General features: G+C 33.1%; 2 protein-coding genes across 10 annotated transcripts in view; one reads left to right on the top strand and one right to left on the bottom strand.

Moving 5' to 3' along the window:
- The window catches only part of sm (heterogeneous nuclear ribonucleoprotein L), a 329990-nt gene that overhangs the window by 15271 nt on the left and 291632 nt on the right, over positions 1–23087 (bottom strand). For 6 of the 8 annotated variants that reach the window (XM_090117346.1, XM_090117348.1, XM_090117347.1 and 3 more), the window contains exon 6: positions 7997–8083. The exons of 1 other annotated variant lie outside the window; for it this stretch is intronic. In XM_090117346.1, coding sequence (XP_089973472.1) covers positions 7997–8083 — 87 coding nt within the window. Of the gene's footprint in view, positions 1–7996; positions 8084–12160; positions 12216–23087 lie in introns of all 8 variants that reach the window. One more of the 8 variants, XM_090117352.1, reaches the window with a different exon arrangement.
- Positions 9176–23087, top strand: part of LOC149896742 (uncharacterized) — a 349544-nt gene continuing 335632 nt past the window's right edge. Inside the window, exons 1-3 of one of the 2 annotated variants that reach the window (XR_016458296.1) lie at positions 9176–9619; positions 9746–9807; positions 9882–10543. The gene's annotated coding sequence lies outside the window, so the exon portion shown is untranslated. Of the gene's footprint in view, positions 9620–9745; positions 9808–9881; positions 10544–23087 lie in introns of those variants that run through there. The other variant, XM_090117355.1, reaches the window with a different exon arrangement.

The following is a 23087-nucleotide window of genomic DNA, read 5'->3' on the forward strand; positions in this document are numbered from 1 at the left end:
AGCGACATAAGTGCGGAGGGTTTTGATAGTGCGGTAATTATGGATATAACAAGTTTACAGACTCCCAGACCTGAGAAACGACCAAGAAATGAAAGTGACGAACAGGAGAATTTGGTTTCGGAGGAGGATGAAGAATATAAGTTGGTACAAAGCAGGAAAAGTAAAAGGCTTTTGCGTCAGGATTCTGGCGAAAAAAGGAATTTAATTACACAAGACATTAACACCTGTATTGAAGTATGTATATCTTCGGAAAAGCCACTCCCAAAAAGAATCGGTTTTGCAAAATTACTTAAAGAGTTAAATATAACAACAATTCTTAACATAAAGTATAAAACCCCATATAAAATCATCATGAACGTCGAGAATAGGGAGATAGCTGAAAAATTGATAATTTCCAAAAAAATGAAAGAGCTAGGATATCGCTGTCGTATAACTACCGAAGTAAGTCTCACTTTTGGAGTTGTTAAATATATCGAATTAGAGATGAAAGAAGAGGATTTGCAAAAAACCTTCCAGAGTGACTATGAAATTGTGTCAATAAAAAGACTAAAGAGGCTTAACGAGGAGAAGCAATGGGTTGATAGCGAGACAGTACGCTTTTGTTTTAAAAGTGCAGTTTTACCTAAATATGTACTTGGATGTGAATGTCGATTTGAAGTCGAACCGTATACGTTTCCAGTATCGCAATGCTCAAACTGCTGGAAGTTCGGGCACTTGAATCGGTCTTGTCCAAAGAAAAAACTTACTTGTCCAATGTGCACTGGTGACCACAAGGATTGTGACACTCAAACTTATCGCTGTATAAATTGTGGAGGAGATCACCCATCATTCTTCAAAAAATGTCCGTCTTTCATCAAAGAAAAGGAGATAAGAAGTCTTATGTGCAAAAATAATTACACATACAAAGTAGCTTTAAATAAATATCTAGAACAAGAAAAAGATAGTGAAAAATACAAAAAGAGTCTGAACGAGCATTTCTTGCATAATTCTGAACAACCGCTCAAGACTTTTGATACTGATATGGTGGAAGAGGAAATAAATAAAATGATGGATAGTGACAGCGAATCTGAGGTTAGTTACGTCAGTTATACAGAAGAAGTTAGCTACGCAGACATTGTCCGTAATAGTAATAAAAGTAAGACACTAAAGAAAAAGGAATCAAGAAAGAAACGACTGAAAAACGTAGTCAGAGAAAATCAGTTACTCCATTCGCAAGAGGTAGATACAATGCCTCAAAGAGAAGAAAGTTATCTTGAAAATAAAGAACTACAAGAAGATAGAGAGAAACGAGCTAGAAAGAAAAATTTGGATAGGGAAAGGCTTAATGAGTCTATATGGGATAAAATTCAAAGTATTTTTTTTACAGACACAACAAATTTGGAACAAAAGTTTGTTAAAATAGTTAAATTAGTACTAGATGCATTTAAGACATTTATTTTAAAAACTGTAAGTAGCTGCGATACGCTTAGAAATTTTATAAGTTTGTTTAATAATAATGGACAGTAATAGTCATAATATATATATTAGTGCTGGGCGAGGTTCTGGGGGGTCTATTGACCGACATCTATGCATTGCTCAATGGAACTCCCAGAGCTTATTTCCAAAAAGACAAGATCTCGAATTACTTTTAAACCGGGAGAAAATTAGCATATGTTTAGTAAGCGAAACTTGGTTTAATTCAGACGCTGTAATTAATATACGCAATTATAATATTTTTAGAAGAGACAGAAATGATGGCTATGGAGGAGTTGCTATTATTGTCCATCGTTCTATACTTATCCAGCCCTTTCCTATAATAACCAGGAATCCTGGGATAGAGGTTATTGGTATTAAAATACTAAATTGTAAGCAGTTAAAGTTTATCGCCTCTGTATATTGTTCACCGTCTGTAAGGACCTCACAATGTGATTGGGATGATATTTTTTCTTTGAGTGTTGAAAAATCTATAATTGCTGGGGACTTCAATGCCCATCATACCAATTGGTCGAATCGAAACAATACAAGAGGCCTTCAATTGTTCGATGCTTCTTCCGATTTTAATTATGTTGCATTAAATTCTGGTGAGCCAACTAGAATTAGATTAAGTAATGGTAGTCTGCAGGAAAGCGCACCCGACGTAACATTCGTTTCAACTGATATAGCTGTGTTTTGCAAGTGGAGTGTCTCAAAAGAGACCTTAGGCAGTGATCACATAATAATTAAAACCCTCTTAACATATAGTGATGATGGTGGTAGTATAATTAAACGTCGTAATTTTAAGAAAGCGGACTGGAATATATTTCGATCTACTTTTAGCGAATGTTTTTCTGAAAATTGTATAGTGTTAGATAGTGATAACATTCAATCAGTATACGATAAATTTATAGAAAACATTAATTATGCGGCCAATGAAAGTATACCCTTTTTTAAAATTGATACATTAGATCAATCAAAAAATTTTAGACCCAAACACTATTGGTGTGCAACTATATCCCACGCCATAGCCAAACGACGTCTAGCTTTAAAGACCTTCAGACGTAATCCTACACCTGATAACTTTGATAGACTTTCAGAGTGTATTTCTGAAGCTCAAAAAGTAACTAGACAGGTAAAAGCTAAAAATTGGCAGAGTTTCTGTGATAGTCTCGATCAAACCACAAACTCTTCGGATATGTGGAGAAAGATGCGCTGGATGAAAGGTATGCGAACTACTTCATTTCAAGCTTCCGATGACCAAAAAGAGCAGTTACTATGTTCACTAGCACCTGATTTTGTTTTGCCCTCACATTTAACGTTTAAATCTAATAACTGTGAGCTAGAAAGTGAATTTAGCTTTGCAGAACTTTCCAAGTGCCTGAAAAAGAAAGACAGTTCGCCTGGCACTGACGATATATCTTATTCTATGGTTTATAATCTGCCTGTGGCGGGAAAGTACCACCTCCTTAATATATATAACTGTGTTCTTAAGAGTGCAGTGATACCGGATCAATGGCGCGATATCAAAATAGTTCCCATTCCTAAACAAAATATCAATAATCAGGCCCCCCCTAAATTCAGACCGATTTCCTTGATGTCATGTGTTTGCAAGATATTTCACGCTGTGCTAGCTAAGCGCCTCGAATGCTTCGTAGAGAGGAACAAAATTTTGCAACCTTCCACTTCAGGATTTCGTAGAGGTCAATCTAGTATAGACTGTATTGTACGCCTTGTATCGGAAATTCAAACCGGTTTTTCTAAGTATACTCCGACATTAGCTTGCTTTCTGGATATTGATAGTGCATATAATAACGTCTTAGTTGACCAGCTTGCTATAATATTAGATGAACTGCATGTTGGAACAAAAGTGTGTAACTATTTATACACGTTCCTCAAAGTAAGACATTTAAAAATTTATGGCGCAACTAATAACTCCACTGATGCTAAAATTCGGTGGACCGGAAAAGGCTTAGCACAAGGCGACCCGATATCCCCCCTTTTATTTAATATAGCCACCTCTCAACTATATAGATCCCTAGATAGCAACATGCGTAGTTTACAATATGCTGACGATTTTGTATTTTATATACAAAATAAAGATTGTAATTTTAGGGCTTTAAAAATGTCTCAATGCATTAATTCAATTTCATTAGCTTTGGCTCAAATTGGTTTAGACATCTCATTGGTAAAAACACAGTTATGTTTATTTAGTAAAGCAAGAAGACGTGAACAAGTATCGATTGTGATTAATAATAATTTAATACCATTTGTTAACTGTGTAAAATATCTGGGGGTATGGCTAGATAGCTCATTATTATGGAATCTCCATATAAATGAGCTTCAAGCTAAGACTCTTAGATTTCTTAATATTTTAAAAGTGCTAGCAAGTTCGTCCTGGGGAGTACATCCCATACACCTTCGTAGGATTTATATATCGTTGATAAGGAGTAGACTGGATTATTCTAGCTTCGTTTATGACTGTGCTGCTAAAACTCATTTATTAAAATTAGACCGTGTTCAAAATGCTGCCCTTCGCGTTGTAGGTGGCTACATTAAAACCACCCCCATTCATGTGATGGAATATGACTTGTGCATTCCGCCCCTTTTTTTACGAAGAAAGTACTTAGCTTATAAGTTTTGCCTTAAAGCCCAATCAATGTCAGGTAATATAACGTTAACTTTTGTAAACAATTTATCACAACAAATTAACACACTATATTTTCGGAGAAAGAAAAAACCTCTGCTGGCTACTGTTTACAACGAGACCGTAAAAGAAAAAATAAATACTTGCTCTTCTTTAAATATTTATAATTTAAGTATGTGGGTTTCAAATTTTAACGTTGATAACATACAAACCACAATAGATAATATTATAGCATCCAAAAACAGTTACAACAAACAAATACTCAAATGTAATACATTATTAACTTTGTTCAATAAATATGAAGGTTGGGTTAAACTGTACACGGACGGTTCGCAGACGCAAGATGGTCGCGGTGCTGCTTTCTATGATCCCAGTCACAATGTGAGGCAGTCATATAAGATTGTCAATGTGTCTCAGCATTCAATAATGTTTGTGGAACTCTTTGCGATCTCTGAAGCGCTCTCTTATGCTATTGGTGCTGGATATGAAAAGGTGGTTATTTTATCTGATAGTAGAAGTGCCTTACAACATATAGCTCGATGTGCTTCTGGAAACAGAGGCGCAGCGATAGCTTATGCAGTTATCAATAAAATATTGGCACTGATCGCTGGAAGAAGGTCAGTTGTGTTACAATGGGTTCCATCTCATGTTGGGATCCGTGGTAATGAGGTGGTGGATCATATGGCAAGGGATGCAATTTTAAATGGTACCGAAGTTTATATTACACCCGAATATTCAGAAGTCTTAGTTAAATATAGGGAGCGTATTCTCCTAGACTGGAAGGAGTGGTTTGATGTAGTTGCTAAACAGAAAGGCATCTGGTTTCGCACTATGCAATGTGAGCCACCACGCATTCCATGGTTTGCTAATACTAGAATAGACAGGAAGTTAATTGTTATTGCCCATAGGTTGCGGTCCGGACACATGCCATTAAACAACTTCAAATATTTAATGAAAAAAAGAGCTAACGCGAACTGCGACGTGTGTGGTATATTAGATGATGTACATCACTTTCTCATGGAATGTGTACGGACTGCACCTATGAGGCAAGAATTATATAGGAAATTTAATGTGTGTCCGACCGATGTGGGTATGTTTCAGACCATTTTATCTGCACCTAATACGGAGGCGGCTAGGATGGTCTGCATATTCACACGACGGATATTAGTAGGCTAGTTAAGTTAAACTTATAGCATATACTATGGGACTGACATAGTCATCGCTGACTCAAAGTCCCTAAATTAAATTAGAATAAAAAAAAAAAAAAAAAAAAAAACTTTCAGTATTCTCTCTACACACGACCTTGTATCACAAATGTACAACAAAAGACCTAATAAAATACGAGGATCCATCACACGCAGTCACAGGCGATACCGTCAATACCCTACGTCATGAATTATTTAAAGCCGTTGCTCACGGTACGTTCACACAGTGTCGAGTGGTTCTCTACCATATCGGTATTTTGCAGGATTCGGTTTAGTGATATCAGTATTTCAAGGATGGAGTTCATACATTCAGTTTCAAGACACGGCAAAAAACTTGCTGAAGTTCCTATCCTATTTTGCGAATACAAACCGATCCGGCCGTACTGCAAAATATAAAATCCGGTTCAGCGGTAGGTATAGTGCATTCAATACGTTCGTTTATTTATACACACGCACCCTTGCTAAAAAGAGCTTGCTACGAGGCCGTCGGATACGACAATGCAAGACACAACTGTGTGATACAACGTCCGGTTTTTCCAAAGCCTATAAAAATAAGATTCGGCAAATCGTGGTTCCGTGTGAACGTACCGTCACTTGATAAGCGTGCGTCACACCGCACACGGCACTCGCGTCATTTCACACTGATCGCTCGTGGCGTGCGGACGCTTTCAAAGAACGTCCGCCGTTATCGTATTTCTAAAGCGACATACTTTTCAATGTGCTTTTAACGCGCCAGGATTAGTTCACTAAAGTATTCTATTACGTTGGAAATTAACTTCCTAAACTATTTATGAGATTAACTAACTTTCACGGCTATTATCCGCCGAGTTTTGTTCCAATAAACGACGAGGGGATAATATTGCTTTTTAAAATAATTAAAACAAAGTATTCACAAGAATTTATCTAACTCCCACACAATATATCCATTAAGAACAAAAGCGTACTTTAGATAATTCTTGATTACAAAAACTTATTGAAAATTTGAATTAATTTAACTTCATAGACTACCTACTACAAAGTTTAATTAGCTTTTGCTATAGGTACTCTAATATTGTATAAGTATATCATTAAGTAAATACTTAGGCTTCAAATTATCTTGAAAAACTTTCGTGTTTCCCGAAAATAGCAAATCAAACCATCCTTCAAATCCTTTAAAAATATCCACATATAAATTGATACCAATAAAACTTTTCCCCGTAACAAACTTTAACTTCACAAAAGTTATATATACCCTCTTCGTATGAAATATTCATGCCGGGTGAAAATTATTCGCTCCGAAGGGTCCCTTTAATTCACTTACCTGATATCTATTCTAATTTTTTTCCTGTGACGTCACGGGCACGTTTTTTATCGTCCGGTAATTCGAGTCTCCTTATATTTATGACGAGCAGTTAGTTTAATAATCAAATTACCGTGTGATTTATCGGTTTGTCTTTTATTTATTGCACGAATCTCGATGGAGCCTCGAAGGCAATTTTAATTTGGCAGTAATTGAATAGTCTGTTATTTTATTGAATGACAATTCATTAAAATGTATGACTTGAGACATTTTGAGTATGTACATTAACATTTAAGCAAACTTGATCGTTTGAAATATTATAATTATACTAGTTGAAATCACTGATTGCCAATATTGTCTTTATAATAACATATTTATCGAATCATCTTGTATATCGTATTAAAACTTCCAATTTTTTTTTATATACCTTCAAATACATCAACGAAAAATTATCTACACTTTCAATCTGTAGATTAGTATTAAAGACTGCAAGATCAAAATCAATCCCGCCATCTAAAACCGAAACAAAATCAAAACTTGCATAAACATATCACTCCACCGGTGGGTATTTCAAACCCGGCCACACACAGAATGTACGATGAAATCGCACTGTGTTTTCATTCCGCATTCACTTTATTTGCTTTGGTGCTTATCGTGCGAACCATTTCCGTGTTAGTTTTGATAAGATTCGTCTGTCTGTATGAACGATCTAGATTTTATTTGTTTCAATTTCGATGTGATTGAACATTGTTGGTTTGACTGGGTTTGATTGAGTCAACTAAAAATTTGTGTACCTACTTCAGTATGAATAAATGATATTTTAATTTGGCTGGAAATATATCAACTTCTTTTATTGTCGTTTATAAACCTATACGTTTTATATTTAGTTACGATTTGCCAAAAATCTCGATTATTTGTTAATACGACTAAAATCATTGTTCTCAAAATTTTTGCCAAGTTAGCTTATGTCACTGTTTATGTACATATTCTTAAAATAATCAAACTAGATGGCCTATTAATGTGGGTAAGTAGACTGAATAATAAATAGAGTACCACCACAACCAATATCCGAAAATATCTCATGGGTCTTCTTCACAATGGGCAGCGTTGGCAATCACTATAGTGTAGACTGTAGAGAACCTAAATGTCTACGACCGGCCGTCATTGCAGACGTTTATTCATAACCGCCGTAATGGCAGCAAACATCGACGATCATTTGCTGGGTCAACGCTGCCCATTATGAAGAGGGCGCATCAAACGATAACCCACCCTATGAAATGGTAGTTTAAACAAATGACGAACACGTAACAAAAACACCTGATACACACACGTTTAAACACAATACGTTAGACGAGACCATCAATTCCAATACTGATGAAGTACAAAGTACAAACTAATGTAATAGCTACTCACTGTAAGGCTGTGGTCGACCTCCCGTGTACTGCGGCGACTGTAGAAGCGGTGCGCTTCGTTGTTGAGGCTGCTGTACCTCTTCTGACACTGCAAGTGGATAACGACTTTATTGCTGTGGTAATAGATACCACTATTGCGTATTGTGGTGATGATTTAAATCATGTATGGGTTATTGGGGATAATAAAATTATCACAGAATTAAAATATATCACTATTGTATATTGTCGCTTTTACTAACCGTATTTATAGTACATTAGCGAAAGTAACTTTGCTTCATCTGCTATGCTTTCACACCACTAAACGATTTTGATGAAATTTGATACAAGCGAAACTTGAAATATGTGAATTGGGGGACGAAAATATTAATGGGGAAGAGATTTTATAGAAACAGTCTGTAGATGAACCGAGTGTTAGTAAAATAATATGACATTGATTAAGTATTGAACACTAACTTACTTTCCCATTCGACTAAGGAGTGATCAGTTTAAACTAAGGATAACATTTACATAAAATTAAATCTAAAATCATTTAGATTTTATTTTGGGTACAATAATTATGTATTATAAACTTCAATCCAAGTACAGATAAAAAAGACTCCTTATAAACGATGAAGGATAGATAGACTATAAAAGGATTAAGGTTTCTAGATTGTAAATCAATTAATAAAAATGCAGTTTCAACTATTTTGTTGAGAAATAACAAATAATTCCCGGTTGCTTCTTTCTCAACTTTGAAAACGGAACTTCTTCATTGACAAGAAAAGCAGATCGTTTCAAAAATACACCCAACATGGCTGACAATTTCGTGTTAATCTAAGCCAAATAAAATCAGAAAATCTTATAACACAAAAGAGCATTAAATATAGTTCTGTAAAGATAAACATAGCGTTAGCAAAAAACTAAGCAAGGACACTGGAAAAAATAAAAAAGCAAAGCATAATTAGTGCCTACTTTAAATTCGGTCCAAAACAGACTGTTTCAAAGTTTTAGATGAAAAAACTGATTGCCTTGCAAATAAGATCCAACGGAGGCCTATCGGGTGGAAGTTAAGGTGATGAATTAATTTTTCTAACATTTACGGCCCTTTTCAAACCTTCGTAATTTTTATATTATTAAAGTTGTCGTGATGAAAATTCTTGACAAGAAAGTTCAATAGTAACACAATACGTTTACCGTTTTAGAAACATGATTCCATGATATTTTCTCGATAGAAAAAAAATACAAAGTTCTCATTGTTATTTTTTTTTAATCTCTGGCATCTTCAAAATAACAAACGTAAAGTTACGACTTTTTGGATATTAACTATAAAATATACAACCTATACGTCTACCGTGTTAGAATTTTGAAATATGCGATAGTTTTGAAATAAACAAGAAATACTTGAAATTAGCGCGCGACCAGCCAATATAGCGAGAGCCGCCCTGTACCTTCCTACCCCGATCGCTGCACGAGTCATTCCCGCTACGGCCGTCACACGGGGAACTTGTGTCGCTTGCGCAATCGTAAAAAAGGGTGACAACACGATAAGACAAAATGAGACAAATGGTGACAATAAAGAAAATAAGAAGAAGAAACATAAAGGTTGGAGGAAAAAGAATGCTTACAATTGGAACAAATTAATGAAGTAAGTTGGTTTTATTTTAAATTTGATGATAATTGTATTATAGACGATGTTTGATATGTAGCCCTGTTTTAAGTACATAACGAATGTGTAAGATTTTTTCATTTATAGCATAAATAATCTTTTCAGAAATCCGGAATCCAGAAGGAAAATAAACCCACTGATTGTTCACAATGTGAACCCACTCCTTCGTAAGTACCTTTATTCAGTCAAAAATGTATGTTATCAACGCTCTACTGGTTTTATCGCATGATTCCATTTTTAGCAAAAAGCAACAAAGTGCAAAGAAATAAAAAATCATGGTGAACTTAGTGGAAGTATGGTGGACATAATATGGAACAGGAGCTCATTGGAGTAGTATTATATTTAAAAAAATACGAAAAAGTTTCAAGAATTACATTTCTTAGTAGGTGGTAGATAAGTATGTTGTATAAAGAATTTGATGTTGATATTTATTTCATTTATACTTACTACACCTGTGCGGGAAATTGCTTAGTTCTAAAACAGGTTTATATTCATATTTACATAGTAATGTGAGTTTTCATTTCGAAAAATTTTGTGTAAGTATATTAAATTGAGTTCCTGGGTGATCTGGAAACACAATTGGGCCCGGAAGATGGCGCTGCAGTCACTCCTCCTAATCACATGAACCGATTTGGATGAATATTTGTGTGCACATTTCATTGTTGTGGGATGATTGGTTGATTCGTTTTCACATTAGCTAATATTATGTATTTTTGTTGTTAGAAAGTAAACTTAATTTAATGTTTATAATACATTATTATTGGTATAAATAAGCCAGTGTTCGTCTCACATTGCTGTACCTGCCTACTTACCCTACCAGGGCCTAACTTTGTGCTGGCTATTTTATTTTGATTATTTGTAATGAATAATTACAATTATAATAGAGTGCAAAAAATAAATACATGCGTCAATAAAATTTGTGTTTTTTTTAAAACAATTTTTTTATTTAAAAAAATATCATTCCGACCGCGGCTTTGCCCGCGTGGAATTAGGTTATATCGTGAATCCTGTTTTATCCCACAGAAGTGTTCAGTTCGGATAAAAAGTATCCTATGTATAAATTCAGGCAATTAGCTATATTTTATCAAAATTGGTTATGTAGTCTTGACGTGATTAAGTAACAACTAACAAAAAAATATACAAATTAACATCCAAAGTTTCGCATCAGTTTTACTGTATTAGTGATATCTTGCTCTCTTGACTTTGACTGAGAAGAATTAGGATTTATAACTTCTTTCTGGGCATGATGTAATATCTACGTCAGCATCAAATTCTATCTAAATCAATTCAGTAGTCCGCGTTATTGAGTACCATTTCATTTTTTCAGAGTAACAATATTTTTTGTTATTTAAAGATTATTTATAACCTGTATTATTTTGTAATAAAGTAAACATTACGAAATAATAATAATTATAAATAATGTCTAAGTGGTTGTTAAAAAGAAGATTATTTGTTTTTAAGCAAGAAAATAAAACCAATAAATCAACAATTAAATATATGTATAACAATATTATAACTGTATGACGACTCCATACATGTTTGTCCCGAGTCGGCCAGCGGCAGCGCGGCGAGTTTGCAAGAATGACTTCGCGCACACCCACGTTCGCGATAGCGAGCTATTAGACTCCGCCCGCCAAGCAGTAGATTTTTTTTTGTGTATCGTCTTAACAAAATTATAATAAATTTTAAGCGGCTACAATTTTTTTTGAGCGAAAAAACGGTCAAATTGTAATTGTAATGAAAATATTTGTAATGGTGACTTTAAAACTGTTCAACTTTACTAGATTGATTGAAATTTGAACTACCCACATTTTGACTAGATTTAAATAAAATTCAGAACCGTGTGTTGGCGATTATTTTATTAAAATTAGGTACATTTTTTGAATTGTACTGTCCATTCATATTTAAAAATATAATCCGATCTACACCCAAATTACGATCTACCCAAAAGAATTCATAAAGCAGTGAAACAACATTTCTTGAAAAAAAAAATCCCCAGCTTTTTACAGTTAACGACAAAACACCAAAATCGTGCGCACATCGCTTGATTGAAGTCTACATAAATCACCACAACCTCTACAAATTATAAATCAATACAAATACAGCAATTGTAATAAATTTCACACACAGCACACACACGTAACTCGCGTACATACGCAGCTGTGTGCGTGAAGCGTATGCGCATTAAAAATTAATCCAGCTTGATTTAAGCATGATCTCATGTGCGAAATATTATTATTATGCGATCCAACTAAGAATAGGAACGTCAATGACATATACGTGCCAAATTTCATATGAAAATTAGGATTTACTTGGAAATCCTTTTTTTACATTTCAATAAAAACTTTGATGATTGCTCGACTGTTGCATAAACTTAGTAGTAGTAACTTACTAATTACAAGCATTATTGCTTATTTTAAAGCTATTTATTCCTTTGAATTGACGCTTGTGACGTCACAAGATGGCGCCGAACCGTTCCCATTCCCAGTTGGCTCACAGTCTTACTAGCACTCCACTCACCTTGACGGTATCGTGTCGGTATCGTGCCGCGATCCGTCCGCGCCTCGACCAATCCCTGCACACATAAAAGACAAACACACTCTTATATATCATCATCCTTTTTCAACTCGTCATTATTCCGTATAAGCTATCTCTGTTCCACCTCGCCACAGCGTTACGGTGCATGCCAATTTCATAAGCTACAGAAATACAGAAAAGAAATATAACCAAAATGAAATTAAATCATAAAAAAATAGAATAAATACAGTATTTCCGTTCTTTCGTGTCTTTCGCGTTCATCTGTGTGACATTTGTGTTACGTGTCTGCATGTCTGTCTGCTTGATTCTCTTCGTTCTGTTAACGGTTCTCCGGGTTATATAATTATGTCTTCATTAAGGCCTTTTAGAGTGTGTTTGTCATTATATGTGCATGGAAGAATATTCATTATAACAATAATATTAATGCTTATATTTAGATGTACATTCGAGGAGAAATGCGGGTGACCACGCTGGTGATTTTTGGGGACATTTTTTTTAATTTTTTATTTCCATACAATAGAAACGCAGCGCAAAAATAACATCGTGGTAAACCTTATTTCTCTTGTGTACTGTAATGTTATTAGTAAAAAACGGCTGTAGTGATGCATTTAACAGCTATGTATTTATAAGCGATGGTGGTAAGCTGGCGTAGGATATATTAATAATATTGCAGTATAAATAAAGCGTATTGTAATTCCAAATTATTTAACATACTTGTAAGACAGTTATAATAAAAAAAATCGAATTTGGAATGACAATTAGTTGTACCAATCATGACAAGTTATTTCAATACGAAACGTGCGAGAGGGACAGAGCTATACAAAGTATGTTGCATCCCTGTCTCTCCTCTTAAATTATATTACATTTGTATTGAAATAACATATCAAAGTACTCTTTGAACACTGAATAAGCAATACATACCAAACATTGGAGGGTAGCTAGAAAAAACCTCTCCGTGACATTAGTATCAGCTTTGCAGGCGGCAAATCCACGGGCTAGTGTGTAGCGAGCTCAATCGAAATTAGCATTTATTTACAATAGTGAATAAATACTAATTTCCCAAAACAAATGAATGATGAATGTGTCAAATATCTTGACGGTTCACTGTGTTATGTTTTCGCGATAAATGACGGTCAATAGTTTATTTAAAGTAATATAATAAAGTGGTATAGTTTGTTAGTTGAGTTTGTTTGTAAGAAGTGATCTCTGAAACTGCTTACCCAATTTATCAAAATTTTAACGAATAAAAATTTTAAGTAGTAGCTTCAATTTCCCGTTACCAATATTTTATGAATATTTTTTCTCAGTTTATAAAAATGTTAAAAATATCCCAGTTTATCCAAATGTGGAGACACCGTGTAAATTAAAGGAGATGTCCAAAAAATGACCCAGAATCGACAGGAATGAAATGTATACCAATGGATTGGTAATTAAATATAATATAATGTAGCAAAAGCAGTAATCCTGAAATCGTTATAGTATAGGAGCTAGGAGCAAAATAAAATAAGTAAGAAATTCGTTTAAAAAATCAAAAAATAAGTTTACGTCATGTTGTAGCTTAATATGACGTTATAATAATGTTGTATCACTTGTGTTATACATAATAATTATCATCAACACATTTTAAAAGCAACAGCAACATAATAACATCATGTTCAATCACAACATAACTGACTAAAGATTCCGTTATTAAGTAGTAGTTTTTATTTTGGTTCAAGATACTACAATTGCTATAGTACTGTGTGTATTATTGGTGCCTATTTCTGTGGCTAAGGATTGGAAATAAAAAATAATAATAGGTATAGTATAGGAGTTAGAAGACAATAGAACTGAATAAAAAATCGTTTGAATATTGTTATGATGTGGATGAGATTATCTTTGTTATTATAATTTTAATTTTAATTGATTAATTGCTTTTGCTGGTACATTCATGTGTAACACAATTTGTTGTAGATTCGAATGTAGTTGCTATTATAGATAGGTAGATTATAATATCATTAATACAACTTAATAAAATTAGACCTAATTATAAAAATAAATGAATAACAACGATATTCTAACACACAACATAACGAGTTTTTATTATTTTCAAACGATTTTTCACTTTGTTTTTTGGCTCTTAGCTCCTATACTATACAGATTTTTTTTTTCAATCTTTAGCCATAGAATTACATAATATAATACTATAACAATCGTAGTATCTATAAAATAAAAGAACAAAACTACAAAATTGAGAGTTTTTGTTATGTTGTGCTTTAACGTTTTTGTTTCGTTTCTTGTAAAATATGATATTTATTATGTGTAACCCAAGTGATAAAACATTATAACATCGTCATATTAAGCCACAACATAACGGAAACTTATGTATATTATGTTTTTTAAGGAATTTCTTAGTTATTTTATTTTGCTCCTAGCTCCTATACTATAACGATTTCGGAGTTGCCCCCTTGGTAATATTATATTATACTTCAATGCGAATCCATTGGTATACGTTTCATTCCTGTCGATTCTGGGTTTTTGGTTCATACATTTTTGGACATGTCCTTTACTTCTCATTCTTTTACGTACAACTTTCCAATGAACCTGGACAAATAGCAGTTTCCTTATTCGACAATTTCCTGTTTTATTTAAATGTTTCTCTTTGCTTTGAAACAAGCATTTAACGATTTATCCAAATTACATTTGTCTAACATTCAACTTTATGTAATTTTAGATTATATATTATATAATTAAGTTTATTCACTCATACCGCACCTTATCTTTTTTATCGATATAATATCCTACTAATATTATAAACGCAAAAGTTAAAATATGTGAATGTATGTTTGTTACTCTACAACCAGAAATCACTGAACGTTTTTTCATGAATTACTTGACAGTACTGTAGCTAATGTACCAGAATGACACATATGCTCTAGGAATACTTTCTTTTATGAGCATGTGAAACCCCGCGGCATAGCTAGCTAGGGGACTCATTGATAAATCCAAAATATATATTAACTGAATTTACTAATCTTCTAATAAAACAAGATAAGGTTTTCCTTATCACCTAATCTAATTAAATCTATGCCTCCCTGGTACATTTCTTTGTGCGAAAACAGCATCATTATGGAAATAGGAGTTCCGGTGTATTTGGTAAATTGGAATTTGTTTACCCCTTCGTTTATTTACTCGATGTAAAACTTGTTAAATGTTGATAGGAAAGATACTATCGTGTGATTGGTTTTGCTTGACTTCAGAGGAAATTTATGTGCATGTAAAATATAGTGAAATAAAAAAAAATCATTACTATAGACAAACACATAATTTAAGACTTCTAATTTAAACAAAAAACAACATTAATTTAATTTAGTGTCTTTGAAAATGTTATTGATACATTACTTTTGATAATAACTAAGTCTGTGTAAAGAAGAACCCCTTTCCTTCTACATATTTTAAATTGCTCTATTAAGTGGCAGATACAACAAAGGTTAATTTCCAAATATACCTACTACGTATAAAGATCAATCATCAAGCGAAGCATCATCATTAAATTTACATATTAACTAAACTCGAGCATTCTTTTCAAGCTCAAACATTTATTCATTCATAGTCTTCTTCTAGAAGCATTTTTAAATTGTCATAATATAACTTTATACCAAATAGGTACATCTTATCTATTACCAACGAATTTCCTAACAATTTCACAGATACCCTCACTACATCTCATAAACAAAACCTCTACCTACCTATCTATAACTACAGCCAACAGCTGATCGATTCGGAACACAATACCTCACCGATCTCCCCCCCCCTCCCCTCCGTCCGTACGAACGTCGGCACATCACAAAGGGGGTATCAATCCATCGTCTGGCATCGCACCATCAATTTGTAACCGCAATCTAACGTCTTGCAAGGTATTTCCCGATGTGTGCTCGATTTGAGCTGTTTGCATGATATTTCAGGCATTCAGAATGTTACGAACATTGTAGGATATTGTAATTTGTATTTTATGTGTTTAGAATAGAACTGTTATTACAATAACATTGATATTAATAAAATCATTATACGAGTAACATGCGATTGTTTAACTTTACTTAGTTTTTCTGTTTGTTTGAACGCGCTAATCTCAGGAACTACTGGACCTATTTGAGAAATTCTTTCGGTGTTAGATAGCCCATTTATCGAAGAAGGCTATAGTATAGGCTATTCATATCATCATGCTAAAACCAACAGTAGCGGAGCAATGCGGATAAAACCGCGGGGCACAGCTAATATCAAAGCACTAGTATATTTCTGTGATTGCACTTGTACTATACTCTATAGGATATACATGTAGAAAGAACAAATCGTCAAATGGCATGTATTCGAAACACTGTATCAATTTATTATTTACCTCCCTTCACTAGACTTACAGATGTTCCAGCTTATAAATAACTAGACATATCTAGATTCTAGATTCAAGATGGCAGCTCAATAAATATTCAACGTATGGACACCTACGAGTACATCTTGTAGAAAATTGGCGAAATACGATTCCTTACCGCGTTTTGGCAAGTTTTCTAATCCATTCAACTTCGATACGATAGTGCTGGCCGACACCTACTTATCCTTTATAGGGCTGCCACAAAAATATATCTCCTTATTTATTATTTATTTTACCTAGTATTGTATAACACTTCGAAACGGGTTAGCTGATACCTCTTAAAATCAGTATTTTAAAAATGTTGAAAATTAAATTACCATTTTTGAAGCACATGGTACAAAAAATAATAGTTGTGCTGCTGAAAACCGTGAATTTTGACATTCAAATATTTACATATTTTCAATATTAAATCTGCACCAAGTCAGATCATACCCTGTTTCTTTCAGTTTTCCAATCCATTAGAATAATAGAGTAGTAGTTTCAATTATATCAAATACAATATCACACAACTGTAATATCTGTAAAACATATTACAAACGTTTCGATACTAAATATAGTTTCGATATCTTCTTCCAAGTTATCTTCTAACCTAAGTATTGGCAGCCCTAAATTTAGTATCTCTACAAAGCGCCAGGAGCGTATTTCGGAATAGTGACTCCTGTTATCCGATTCCATCTCACTGCGAGATGTTTTCTATTTCACTCTGGGATTTTTATTTATTTGCTCGCCTCTTTCCGATGTTGCACTTTAGGTAGTGATAAATATAGCATCGAATAAATTCATTTTCAATGCATTGCATGATAATATGATACGATATTTCAATGTTCTTGAAATAATACAACTTATATAAAAAGTTTTTGGCAACCGAATTGGGGATAATAAAGTGTTAATTTTAAAGGCAAATAAACTTAGATCTATAAAATATTCATATTATTATTGATTCGTCGATGATAGCCATGATATGTTAAAAACTATTCTATAACATGACAATCTACATTAAAAACTATTCAGAAGTTTTATTCCACCTCGATCTTTCATTAACTAGTAATATTAAAACCGCCGATTAAATATTTACAAGAAAAAACCGCCCTTATACAAGTTTAATATAAATTCTCCAAGTTGCCAACCCTAAATCTCGAATCACCACACCGCTCGAGGCGTTCCCGAAAAACATTCGACTCTTGTTATCAGATAGATTCCTTACCGCGCAATTTCTTCCATTTAGAGCAAGATTTTTGTACGTTTCAACAAGTTATTCTACCGTTTTCAGTTTTCAAACACTCAACCGCAAGGGCAGGCATTCAATTTGTTTTATTTAAAAAACCTAATAAATAAAATGATCGTGTTTCAATGAATATGAATGTTACATAGAACGGTGAAGCAATAAACGCGCTTTTAATAATTCAAAATTAACATAACATTAACAGTAACATTTAGCTACTTGTATAAATAAAATCAGCTTTTAACATTAACATCAATTGTTTATTTAACAAGCCCGTAATTTAATCAAACGTTATAAATGTAACAAATATTAAAAACGAGAAAGTTTATAAGAATTTCTAGATGTTTATTATTCTTTTAGTAAATACTATTCAATAAATTGAATTGAAAATTGAGTTTAGTTTAGCACATAGGCTACCCGGAAACTACGCAAATATATTAGACTAACAGTCCGCCCCGGCTTCGCCCGTGGTACATATTTCGCAATAAAAGGTAGCCTATGTTCTTTCTCAGGGTCTAAAGATTGTCTGTGCCAAATTTCATCAAAATCGGTCCAGTAGTTTATGCGTGAAAACCATACATACATACATACATACAAACCTTTCCTCTTTATAATATTAGTATAGATTACAGTATCTTAATAAATTCACAATTATTCATAAAATATAGCATTACATTTTTCTCCAAAACACATCAACAAATTCATATCGACTAAATTCACCATTCGTAACCCAAATATTTCTACAAACAAAATTCTAAAAACCCCAAGCCGACACCCCTAACTTTGGGAACGCCTCGAGCGCCCGAAATATTGACTCCACAGCCCTGTTATCAGATTCTTTGCGACAAGATGTCTTCCATTTGAGCTGAATTTTATTTATTGGCAAATGTATTGAACCAAGTATATGTTTGGTTTATTATATGGTTTCCGATTTGAGTATATATATTTCTTGAGTATTTGTGTTCATGAATAAGTGTTACGTAATTTTAAATTCTCGTCTCATCTTTCTTGATTATATTTTATTCATCAACTTTCAACTTCAACTTTCAATCTTTGTTCATCAAATTAAGTTATTAATAGGAAGGGCTTTTAAATGATATATTTAATTTATTGTCCCATCTTCGTTACTTAATCTTCTTATATATAAAAATGAATCGCAAAATGTGTTGGTAAGCGCATAACTCGAGAACGGCCGAACCGATTTCGATAATTCTTTTTTTATTATATTCCTGGAAGTACGAGGATGGTTCTTATGTAGAGAAAACGTAAACATGTACCACGGGCGAAGCCGGGGCGGACCGCTAGTCTTATATATAAAAATGAATCGCAAAATGTGTTGGTAAGCGCATAACTCGAGAACGGCTGAACCGATTTCGATAATTATTTTTTTATTATATTCCTTGAAGTACGAGGATGGTTCTTATGTAGAGAAAACGTAAACATGTACCACGGGCGAAGCCGGGGCGGACCGCTAGTATTTAATAATTATTTTATAATTAATAATTTTCCAACATTATTACTATACCTACGTCAAGTAATTTGTACTTCTGTAAGAACCTTCAAAAACAGTTTTTCTTGTAATTACAACCGCAGATAGTTAAGATGTCAGAAAAAGGGTTTTAGGCAATTAACGAAAAAAAGTCTCGTCATTACGTCTAAGTCGAAGAAGAATATTTTCTTATCAGCAAGCTAATTGCAAGGTATTTTCGTCAGTCACTTTTAACCTATCGGACAGAAATATTTCATATATTTTTCATAGTTTATTAATTACTAGAGGTCCGCCCCGACTTCGCCCGTGGTACATATTTCGCAATAAAAGGTAGCCTATGTCCTTTCTCGGGTATAAAAATATCTCCATACCAAATTTCATGCAAATTGGTTCAGTAGTTTAGGCGTGATTGAGTAACAGACAGACAGAGTTACTTTCGCATTTATAATATTAGTATGGAAGTATGGATTTTACTATCAGGTGATCAGTATTAAATCTCTATGTATATAAACTAATCACTATCAAAGAAAATTCAGCCGGGAAATGCAGCTTGTTTTTGTCATCATTTTATAATAGTTTCTTGAACCGGCTCCGCTTGAGTTGAATCGAGATAGACATTAAAAATAAAAATTGTATGTTAATTAGGAATAATGTATTTTTGAAGTGAAACTTCTTTATCGGGTTTAAAATTTAGTGTAACATTTTTTCGTTACGCGTGACATTTTTCTGTTACGCGCCATCTTTTTCTTATCCCTACCACGCGTGATACGACGTATTTCTGTAAAGTTGCATATAATAAATTATTTTTTGATAAATAAGTTTCACTAGTACACGCAAACATTTTTTTTTATATTTCTGCTCGTGAAAAATTTTCGAAAATTAAGGTAAGTTTTGCGTCTTGCATTTCAAATAACGCTTACAAACAAACAATTCTATCTTCTTTAGTATGTGCATATTATTCGTGTACATTTATAATATTAGTGTTGGCGTAGATTTCTCGACCAATTTGTATGTACAAAGCGTAGGGTAGTTATTTTTTATGGCCTCTATATATCAACGTCCAAGATACAACCAACGCATTACATATACTTAACATAATATTTTATTCTTGACCCTGTTATGTGATATACTTGTATCATGTATACGATAGATTTAAGAATGCAAATGATATTAAGGCAATTCTTATAATATAGAGGACGTTTGATATACACATAAAACAAAAGATCTCTCCCTAACAAAAATGAACACAATGAAAAAATAATTATCAAATTCGGTCCAGACGTTCACGCGTGAAGACTGAAGTGGTGACCAAGGGAAATTGGGATTAATTTTTATATATGTATAGAATATATCTAAGATATTTTAGAGATATCTTACAAAACCACACTCCCATATCTAGACAATAAATACCATTCGTTGAATAATGCTCTACATTCAGAGTTCAGACGTGGGTATGAAGAATGGCCTCTGCGGTGATATCCATCGTTGAACAATATCGTAAATATTATTTAACCTTCAGCTACACTCCTACCAGAGAAAAATAATATATTTAATACTCTATATTGTTACCTTTTTATGGTATTTTTGAGAAACACACAATTCACTAGTTTTACTTTAATTTCAATGTACCTATATTACAAAAAACTACAACTACTGAATTGTTTATGTTGAATAACGAAATAATTAACACCATAAGAAAAAATATACCAATACAAATGTATTGAAAACCTTATCATTTCAAGGCAATTAAAACACACCTTTGTTTAACGTAGCGTCAGATATGTACAGGTAAATTAGCTTGAAGAAATTTTTGCGTTTGTAGTAGTGTATGGTCAGCAAATAAAATAAAACAACATTTTATTTATAGTTTTTATTTTATACAGGGTTACTTGTAAAACACCAGCAACCTCGCAGGACAAGATAGCTAACATCTTATGTAACAACATTTGTTCTACGACTTTTGGCATAACGCAATAAATTATTTTTAAATGATTTTTTAAACTTTTATTGTACTCTCCTTACATTTGTAAGTCTATGTTCTATTAATTATCGGATGGACGACGCGACGCCCCCTTCCCCCTCTCGTTCGCTTTTTGTTTACGTAATTTTTGGGAGGCGTAGAGTTTATAATATTCAGACGGAAAATTAAATGAATATTTATTTTTGTATGAAAATAAAATCTAACAAATTATCAAAAGTCGAAATGTTGTTACTTATGATGTTAGCTATCTTGTCCTGCGAGGTTGCCGGTGTTTTACAAGTAACCCTGTATATATAAGGGATTTTAAATTAAACTATATGTGTTTCTCCTCTGAAAAAGATGAGACTTTATTTTAATATTTGCACATTTAACATACATATAACTTTTACATTAACAATGTTACTAAAATGAAAAATTTACTAACCTGAAAAAGAAACGACATTTAAAGTTTAATTCTTTAGTTTGAGAAGTCAAAGGCTTGCCTCGACCATGTTTTAACACTGGAGCCATATTGAATTAACAATATAAAGTTACACACAAATTAAACACTAGTTATGGCCCTGCCTTCATACAAAACTGCTGAATACGCCGTTCGCACGGGAATAGAATGTGGATGCGATTTCCCTTAGTTAGCATCCAAGCTTACGTCTTTATAATTATTAAACTGTATAAATTCATTCTTTAACTCCGGTCTGCATCGTGCAGACATGGGTGTAAAAGTCTCATTTTAGCTATTAAATGTAGTTTTTAAGTACATCTGAGTTTTCATTTGGGGCCTCCGGCTGCGGGACATGTAATTCACTTCAACAAATATTATAACAATAATAACAAATAATAACAACAATCAACAAATACAAAATTTATCAATTAAACTACGTACATAATAATTATAATTTTTGAATGAAATGTGCTTTATGTTCTAACGGCACCAAACGACTGCACGTGGCACCTGCGGACAGCGTAAACTGGTTTATTCTGGTTTTGTGCGTGTTTCCACTTTCCACTATCAAGTGACGATTTATTTATTTGTTTTGTTTCGTAATTATTATGGTCAAATATTAATTATGAAACAAATTATTATGGACACGATATTTTATTGTTTCACGGTAGTCGCCTTGTCGTTTGCTCAAGGACGTAAAATTGAATGATATATTTTTTTTTATAAAGTCAAAACCATTTTCTTTCAAATAAAAACTTGTTTTTATTGAAAACAAAAGTGTTGCTAGGAATAAGTATAAAATTAAATAGTAATGTTAGGATATCGAAACATTTTTGTATAGGCCAGAACGATATAGTGGAAACGCGCTCTAAGATCTGAGTAATATACACACCACTACATATGCAAAAATTTCTCCAAGCTAATTTACCTGTATTTTGATTTTTACTTAAATATACTTTTAACTGATAAAAATCTTAAATAAATATATCGAAAGTGTCCATGACTAATAAGAGATTCGCTAACGTTAAACAAATATTGAAAAAAAAAGACAACTTAAAATTTCAACTAATCATCTTTAAAATTGATTTTGTATGTTAATACTTAAGTTTTATTTCAAATACACCGAAATTAATTTTACACCGAGATTTTCTGTAAGAGCACTATTCTCTATAACACATGAAAATAGCAATATATCTATACTAATATTATAAAGCTTTAGAGTGTGTTTGTTTGTTTGAACGCGATAATCTCAGGAACTACTCGTCTGATTTGAAAAAAATCTTTCAGTGTTATATAGCCCGTTTATCGAGAAAGGCTATATATCATCACGTTAATACCAACAGGGGCCGAGCAATGCGTGTGAAACCGCGGAG

This window comes from Colias eurytheme, chromosome 27, assembly GCF_061535395.1.
Source record: "Colias eurytheme isolate Ceu_HAF_F1 chromosome 27, ilColEury1 Martin Lab GWU primary, whole genome shotgun sequence".
Lineage (NCBI taxonomy): Eukaryota > Metazoa > Arthropoda > Insecta > Lepidoptera > Pieridae > Colias > Colias eurytheme.